The following is a 9,312-nucleotide window of genomic DNA, read 5'->3' on the forward strand; positions in this document are numbered from 1 at the left end:
GTATGCGGTACGCCAGGCGTACCGATATTGGCGTATTGATATCGGTATCCATCGGTACGGGTACGGTATGCTCGGTACCGACCGGTACAGCATACCATGCCGGTATCATTTTATTACAGTGTTGGTAGTTACTTGGTACACTTAGTATGGGAGCTAGTTTGGTATACCGAGTGTCGGAATATCTTTCGTACTGCGTACTGATTTGGTACCGGTACGGATTGGTCAGTATATGTACCGACATTGACCGGTATGGCAAATCTTTTTCAAGTCATAGGTTTTCAAGTGCACCCTTTGGTTCTTTCATCATGCTAAGAGTCTACTTATGGAGCTTTGTAGCTCATTTCTTTTATTATATAATTTCTTAGAGTGAATATTGAGAGGTCTGGGAGACTTATTAAATGGAGTGGACTCAACATTTTGCAGTTTCCTTTTCAGACTTTGTGATTGTGGATGTATTGTTGACAATGTCTCATTTTGTTTTTTGTTGCTTGTGTCTATGAAGGTTCAGTATTATATGTTCGACTGTTTATTTTTTTTCAGTGGATTTTATCTAAGAAATATTGATAATAATATATTTTATTTGCTTGAAATTAGTTCGATCATATGGATTCTTTTGAGAATGTTAAATATTTCGGTACTTTGATTGGCTTTGATGGTCACACTTCGAGTTTTAAAAGATTTCAAATCTCGGTTCATGGCAGAAATGATGTAAGGTTGTCTCCTTTAGTCATGTATTTTTACAGGGGAAAGCTGTCACAAAAAAATGTAACTTGAGTGTTTCATAATTTGAGATTCAGATGTAGAAGTTGTGTTTTTAAATGTTTTATTAGGATATGAGTCCCCATCATCTCTAATCTTGTGCAAAGTGGAAATTGCTAGTTTTTAGGGTACAAAACATCATATTTGGAGACTGGTACTATGTAAAGTTCAATTGCTGAATTTTTTTTATTATAAGAAAATTATTTTTTGTAAGATTAAGGTATATTTTGTAAGACTATAGTGCATGCATGTGTTGTCAATGAAGTGTATCATAAGTTCTGCATCAAGTTTCAAAGCCCAGTTGTAGATTGTATCCTGGATTATATGAGTTGCAAGTGTGATGCTAATGCTTTACAGTATACCATGCTTTTTTCTGTGACTTTATTTTTCTTGACATTATTTTACTTAAATAGTTGTTTGTTTATGGTATTGACTATTGAGTTTTGGATGCTTCTGATAAACTAAGAGATGATGAATTCAGGGTATCTTATTCCTAGAGCTCCTGCTGTTGTGATAGTTTGTATGGGTCCTTTTTCTTATTTTGGATTTTGTTTATTTCCCAGAGATCAAACTTGTAGATGTTCCTGAAATGAGCTACACATCTGATGACCAACCATATCCACGTGGAGAAATTTGTGTCAGGGGTCCTATAATTTTTCAAGGCTATTACAAAGATGATGTTCAGACGTAATTACATTGGTCCATTTCATCCTCGTATCTGTGCACAAAGTCTATAAAAGTTAGTTTCATTAAAAGCTTAACTAATTGGACAGGAAAGAGGTAATTGATGAAGACGGCTGGCTGCATACTGGAGACATAGGTATGTGGTTGCCCGGAGGACGTCTAAAGATCATAGACAGGTAGACTTGCATAGTTTATTTGTGATAACTTAAGTAGATAGAAAAACTCTCAGAATTCCTTTTCATTTCTTGTCTTACTTTATATTCATGTGCAAAAAGATTTCTTAGTATGCACATTTATTATATTATCAGCCTCAATGGGCTAAATGATAACCACATATTGGAAAACTTGGGCAGATGGCTCGGTCTTCTGTGGTGATGGAATTTGAATTAGTTTTATTTTTTAAAAAAACATTAAAAATTGCATATGTAAAAAAATTCCATCACTGAAGGATATTTTGGTATGATGAAACCATCCTATAGGTCTTATGCATGGTGAAGAAGGTTTCTGTTCACTATTTATTGATTTCTCTCCTCTTGTTGGTCTGATAGAAGATAAATTTTTATCTTGTTGTGATTTGACAATAATGCCTTCATGTAAGCAAATGACATGTTATCTGAAGCATTTGATAAAACATCCTGACAATAATTTTAACAATTACTTAGAGTGTGCAAAATAGACTGCCCAAAAACTGCTATTGGCACAGAAAAAAAATCATAGTATTTTGAGGCAAGTACCTTAAAATAAGGGACAATCAACAGTTTCCCTTTTTTACAGATCCATCTCTTCTGTTCTAAAGTCATCGATTTTGTTTCTTCAGGGTAGAGATATATTGTTACACTCCTTTATCAGATAAAAGACAAGTAACTTTACTCTGTTCTTGTAGTTTTCTCTGATTTGTCATTTCTTTTCATCTTAATATATCCTTCTTGCTTGTTTGGTGCTTGTTCTATAAGGCTTCTTAAAAGAGTGAGCAAAGTTGGTTTTAGAAAACAAGTTTATGCATATAAAACATGATGGAGCAAATTTATGATTCCTCAACTATGTCAGTTGTTGATGCTGTTATCAAAGCTGTGGTAGGAAACTGATACCGATTCTAATATTCTAGGACAAATGCCTGACCTAATTTATTAATGCCATCGTTTTAGAGGACTCCAGCAGATATTTACTCATAGAGAGTTCTTAATACATACATTTTATTGCTAATTGCTTTTGGTATTTGATGCATGACCCATGGTCCAGCATTTTGCTATAATCAACTTTTCTTCACTGTTCTGAAATAAGCAACGTTTATTCTCTTACACATTTTTCTGATCCGTTTTTAAAAAAGAAAGAAATGTTGATTGGGACCTGGATTCTTTATCTATAGAATTTAACCTCATTTTGTGGAACTATAAAGCCAACACATGGTGGCCCCGTTCGAGTTTAAATTTGAATGCCAAGCTTGCTTCAGCTGTAGCTGAATTCAGCTACTTACCTCAACTTGCTAATCCTGGCATCTTGTTTGTCAATTTCTTTCTTGTGATAATAGCTGCATTTTCAGATCCTATTATTAGGAATCGCATTTATATTGAAAACGTGATACCTGGTCCCAACTATGTAGGTACCTCTTTGAATGCTGGCCAGACATTGGACATTAGATTGATAGCCTGTCAGAGAGAAAAAGCTAAAACTAGGAAAAAGAAAAGAAATAGAAAAACCACCAACAGACAACAGCTGCCAAGGAAAAGGAGGAAACCGATGCAAACTTCTTCGTTTCTAATTTCCTTATAGTTTGCATGCCTCCTAACAGGTTTCATCCACATTTGAGATGACTGTTTAATTTACAGGGATAAGTTTATGGCATGGTTTAATGTACCAGTGGAAAATAATGCTATAACAGCCATTATATAGGTTTCAGGCCCTTATAAATTTTGAGGGCTTAATAATATCTGTTATTTACCCATTGTCTGTTATAACAGTCATTATACAGCATAAAAAATGGCTGTCATTTAACTTAATTCGTCAGAAAAAAATAATCATATTTTTACCAGTTCAAAAACATATATACTGCTAAATAGTTCCAAGAGATATCCTTTAAAAATGAAAAGTGTCTTAAGCAAATAATGCCATTATTTTTCCTATCATCATGCTATATCATTTTATAATGGCTGATAATGGTCAGTATAACATTGAATTGGCTTGCCCAATCTTTTTCTAGAAAAAAAGCCATTATAACAGGCCCTGTTTTATCCCAGAAAATCCATTCAGAAGTTTGACTGGACAAATTACAGTTGTTATTTCCATATAGTGGTCTATAATGGCTTTGGAGGGATCCACTGTCAGGATATTGCCGCTATAGAAGCTTTCATCTTGGTCGACTAGGCCACTGACTTGTGGACCTCAGTGATGAAGATTTATAGTTGGAAATTAAATTAGTTTTTTTTTTAAACCAAAGTTTACCTTCCATAATCGTTCACGACACTCAAGATTACAAAGAAACTCTGCTGGTAGCTAACATGGATTGTTTTTACTGCTTCAATATATGCAACAGATTGTTCCATTCTGTGGTCTGTCTCTCCTTTAGCTAATCCCTAACTGGACTTCAGGTGATTGCTTCAACTGCCGTGGCATCTATTTAGATCAATTTGCAGTCATACGCAGTGCAGTGTATGTGGAGTTAGTAATAGGAGAAAGGGTTGTCTGCTGTTAACATTGAATGAAGAAAGAGAAATGGAAGGCGATGGTTACTTTCTTAAAGATGTTAGGAAAAGGGGAAAAGGTAGAAAAGAAGGCTGGAAGAAGAATAGCTAAAGAAGAAAGAAAGATGAGGGGTTTGCTGCTGTTAGCAGAAAGGAGTGAGCAGAAAAAGAATATGAAAGGAAAACAAAGAGAGAAAGATGAAGAGAAAGAGGAAGTAAAAGAGGGAGAATAACTAACAAATCCTTATTTGAGTTTTCATATGACCTGGCTCCATTAAATAGGAGATTTATCTTTTAAATTATCTTAAAAATGAAATCCACTGATTTTACCTAAACTTGTCCAGAAATAGTCTGAACTTCTAATTACTTAAGGCACTAAAAAGGTAGTATGCTAGTCACATAACACTTAACGTGGGGTATGAAATCACTGCTATAAGTGGAGTGTGGTCACAAAGAACAACCTAAGAAAACTGTAAAAGTTCATTTGGGAAGAAAAAAAAAGAATAATGACATTAAGCTTCCTTTCTACCATCTGGGACATTTTCTTTAACATATTTGTCCTGCATATGACTCATGCATTGTTTTCTTTACCCATTTCCAGTAGCAGGTAAAAATTGTTTGCATTTTGTTTCCATGCCATCTGGAGTTTGAAGGACTAGATATGAGGCAGAAGGCTGTTGTTAATGTATAGACAGGTGTGTGTAGGCATAAAAAATTGAGGCTTCCACATTAAATTGTATGGTAATGTACAAAAATACAAATTCAGGACTTCTCTTTTCAAACTCTTTGTTATCTTACGTGTATATCTCTTGAATTTTCTATATCTTTATGTATTCATGGCTAAATATGTACACATCCTTGTATGTATCTGCGTGCTTTTATTTATGTCTACATGCAGAGCTTGTGTATATTTGTATGTTTTTGTGCTGGTCTTCATGCATATGATATTTACTTTATCTTTAGTTAGTTTGCTACTATGCTGTATACAAACTTTATGGTTGATACTCTACATCTGCACTTTTTGAAATTATGATAGGAAAAAGAATATCTTTAAGTTGGCCCAGGGCGAGTACATAGCCCCTGAGAAGATCGAGAATGCTTATGCTAAGTGCAACTTCATTTCTCAGTGTTTTGTTTATGGTAACCATCTGAATGTTGTCAGCTTATTTATAGCTTCACAATATGTGCGCATTAATTGTTGTTTATTTTTAAAGGTGACAGCTTAAACTCTTGTCTGGTTGCAATAGTCTCAGTTGAGCCAGATGTATTGAAGGCTTGGGCTGCATCTGAAGGAATCAAGGTGGATCTCTTTTCACCTGCTTTAAGTTTACTGTAACAGAACTCATCCTTTCCTTCTTGACCATGGAGTCTCTACCTATTTAGTGTTCTGAACAACACCACATCGCATGAAAATTTCCTTAAGTGAAAATAGAGGCACGTACACCCTAAGCATGAGAGGACTTGGGAAATAGGATTTTATATTATCAATTTTCATTCTGAAGTCTTCATGTACAAGGTATTTGAGCTTCTATTTGCAAGCATGTCCCGATGTAATATCAACCCAATTCAAAACACTTGGATAGACTACTGAATGGTATGAAAGCTACATTTTAGGTGCTTTTTGTTGAGATTAAATTTTGGTATGCAGTAAGATCTATTCTTTGAAGTTATAAGATGCTAAGCTTGCCATTTTTGCTCATCGATTGAGCATGCTTCTACTTAATCTCAAGAAGGATTAATTTGAAAGAAAATAAGGATATTAAGGAGCATTTTGCTGGGAATCGAAGTGTTTAGAAAAATACTCAGGTCAAGGTTTGAAGAAAAAAAATTTGGATTCAAAATCGAAATCCCCCATGTTGAAAAGTTTAAAATGAATTTCACGTTGAGAGGGTTCTTGGCTTCTTGCAGATACAACCACTATGGAAGATAACATGACCGTTTCAATAAAAAAGTAGCAACAACAAGTCTACAACATTAATCCAAGGCATGGTATGCTGTACCGGTCGGTACCGGACGTACCGTACCCATACCGATGGGTACCGATATCGGTACGCCAGTGTTGGTACGCCTAGCGTACCACGTACCATACCGTACCGACACTCGGTACGCCTATGCTAGTGCGGCACCGGTACGGCGAACCTTGATCCAAGGGAATCTGAAAGACAAGGAAGCAATGGTAATTATGTGGAGCATAGATTCTTAGAAGTATTAACACAAAATTAAAGTCAGCATTTGTGGATTTACAAATATAAAAAAATATGGAAGCTTACAATGGAGGTGAACCTAATCGCGCATTAAGGGTAAATAGTAGTATTTGTGGCAAAGTAATAAGTCTATAAAGAAACTTTCATAGTATGTCTAGGCATGCTGCCCTCCATGTTTTGGACAAGGAACGACAATTTTCTAATTTCTACATGATATCATTCCTATGAGCAACTTGTTTGACAAAATCATCAGATTGTATGGACGCTCTTCTATATATTTCTCTCAATTCATGACTACAGATTAGGGGTTCCATTTATGGCTTCTTTGCAACTTAATTTATGCATATAGAAACCTACTAATGGTCATACCAATAACATTCAATAGTATCTTGTGTTATTGCTTAATTGCATAGGTATTGCTAACTGCTAGCAAAATTTTTTACCTTGAATTTTGGATTGTTTTTGAATTTGATTTTTTTGCCAATAATTTGCACAGTAAAGATGAACATTATTCCCTATGGGAAGGTTTCCTAGATGATGATGAAGAAACTTCTTGCATATGCAACTATGCATCATAGTTAATTCTAGTTCCTTAATATTTGAACCCTAGCTGATATATACACCAGCAAGCCAATAGCAAATTTTTATTTCTTATCTAAGAATTCATCTATACAGCCGGTGACTATCTGTTTCCTGCTAGAAGATCATTATTCCATGTATTCTACTGAGTCAACCAATAAACTCAGATTTTGATTTATGAACCGTAAATGACTTTGACATGCATGAGCATCAGCACTTGACTTCTGTGGAGTGCACATTTTTATTGCCTGTGTCTATGAACATTATAAATAGTTATTTTATATATTCTTTGCAGTATGAAGATCTAAGAGAACTATGTGCCGATTCAAGAGCAAAGGCTGCTGTCCTTGCCGAGATGGATGCTGTTGGAAAGCAGGCTCAGGTAACTCCATACCCCCTACCTCACATAACTTAGCCTACCTTTCCGGAGTGTTAGTGGTCTTGACATTTTGTACTCCAACTGTGACAGCTGAGAGGTTTTGAATTTGCCAAAGCTGTTACTTTGACATTAGAACCATTCACTTTGGAAAATGGCCTTCTTACTCCAACATTCAAGGCATGTCCCTCCAACCTAATACTCTTTCATCTAAGAATCATAGTTGAAAGAAGATTTACTGTAATCTTAATTTCTATCTGTTCCCAGGTCAAGAGACCTCAAGCAAAGGCTTATTTTGCAAAGGCAATTGCAAATATGTATGCTGAGTTATCTACATCTGATCCATCACCAAACAAACCATCATAATTCTCATCAGGATCGCTTTTTTTCCTCCAAGAAACTGATGAGAGAACAGAATCAGAAACAAATGAAGCCAACTGCAGGTATCACAATGGCTCTGCCCATGACAAAACATAGGTGAAATGGGATAGTATAAAGTGTAAGTTATTATAGTGGCTACCTTTTCAACGTGCGAACATGACATTGTTTTCTTAAAGGGAGGAGCAAGTCCTGTAATGATGCCAACTCCATCTGCACTTCGACAAAATACATGATATTATTCATGAGCCCTCTAGTAAAAGTAGGCCTATAAGATTTAGATTCCTTGCAACTTGTGCAGCAGTATATTTCTATGTCATGATACAAAAGCCTCTGAGCTGCTCCCAAGTTAGGCTCATTTTAAGCATGCTATATCCTGTGAAATATAAACTTTTTCTTGGTGCCCCTTATTATTGATAGAGATGGAAAGTTTGGAAACAGGGAAGTACATCATTTGAAGGTAATGATAGATCTACAATTCCATTTCATTGACATCACTCACGCTGAATATTGGCCGAATACCTGAAAGGGATTGATCTCTTGTGCATGACGATCACGTAGTGACTTCTTATGGTAACACAAATGGGGAAATTTTTTTCTTGGAGGTTATATAAATATCTTCATATTCTCAATGCCTATTGTTCTATGCGAAAAAGCAAATCCAACTCCAAGCAAAAAAAGAGAGCAAATCCAACCTTTTCTTAAAAACCAATAACTAGATAATTTTTTAAAGGCAAAATCCATTTTTTAAAAATAACGGCTTCAAAGGAATTTGTTATGTGAGGATTTTGGCATTACTTTTTCGATTAAGTGGCGTTATCGGTAAATGTCGGTCTTATTCAAAGACATGGAAAGAATTACTTAAAACTCCCAAGCCTTACGTTTGTACATCTATCCTCCTCCCTCTTCTTCCCCTCTCTCCAGCCCCTGGTTATAGGCATGCTTTTCCTTGGCTGCTGCCCCCCTGCCTCTATTTATAGGCAGGGTAGGTTGACTAATTAAGTAGGTTAGTGCCTTAGTGGGCGCAATAGGTGACTCAGCTACTTATGGGGAGCAGGTTCCTATGGTCAAACGGATTTGGTTGGATCATTTCTTAAATCTTAAGATATAATAAATTTGATTATTATCAAAATATTGTTAAAATCCAAAAGTTCGGAAAGAATGTCTTACAAATTTGTCTTGAAGATACATTAGTTTTCGGTACAATTCAGCACTTGGCATTTTTAAAAGAGTCATTATTTCAAGCGGTCACACTTATATATATATATATATATATAGAGGGAGGGAGGGAGAGAGGGAGGGAGAGAGAGAGAGAAAGAGAGGTTGAATTCTTACCAAAATTCGGTGAGTCCTAGTTCTTTGTAAGTTTTTATACTTCTCAAAAAATCTGCTTATCTTAAATTATATTTTACCAATTTTAGAAAGCTCGAATTTTTTTAATAAAATAATGTGAAAAAATGATGGCTTTTTCCTTCCCTCAATATAGAGAATCAAAAACTAATTTGATTGAATATTAAGAGTTTAAAAAAGCATGTATATAGTTCATCTACAATTTATGAATTTTTATCTTGGTTGTGTACTGGAAAGACTTTAGGTACTTAGCCAAAAAAATTTACATAACATCTTTTGATTAGTCTTTATTATAAGATGCTGA

The 9,312-nt window shown here is 35.2% G+C and overlaps 1 protein-coding gene across 2 annotated transcripts in view; it reads left to right on the top strand.

The window, feature by feature from the left end:
• The window catches only part of LOC103705091 (long chain acyl-CoA synthetase 6, peroxisomal-like), a 28,176-nt gene extending 20,108 nt beyond the window's left edge, over window positions 1–8,068 (top strand). For both annotated transcript variants that reach the window (XM_008788696.4, XM_017842266.3), the window contains exons 17-23: window positions 1,323–1,446; window positions 1,533–1,619; window positions 5,158–5,261; window positions 5,336–5,421; window positions 7,200–7,286; window positions 7,374–7,460; window positions 7,548–8,068. In XM_008788696.4, the coding sequence (XP_008786918.2) occupies window positions 1,323–1,446; window positions 1,533–1,619; window positions 5,158–5,261; window positions 5,336–5,421; window positions 7,200–7,286; window positions 7,374–7,460; window positions 7,548–7,646 (674 nt within the window). In that variant the 3' untranslated portion in view covers window positions 7,647–8,068. The remainder of the gene's footprint in view (window positions 1–1,322; window positions 1,447–1,532; window positions 1,620–5,157; window positions 5,262–5,335; window positions 5,422–7,199; window positions 7,287–7,373; window positions 7,461–7,547) is intronic.
• The last annotated feature ends 1,244 nt before the right edge of the window (window positions 8,069–9,312 follow it).

This window comes from Phoenix dactylifera, chromosome 12 (assembly GCF_009389715.1).
Source record: "Phoenix dactylifera cultivar Barhee BC4 chromosome 12, palm_55x_up_171113_PBpolish2nd_filt_p, whole genome shotgun sequence".
In the NCBI taxonomy this organism is placed as follows: Eukaryota; Viridiplantae; Streptophyta; class Magnoliopsida; order Arecales; family Arecaceae; genus Phoenix; species Phoenix dactylifera.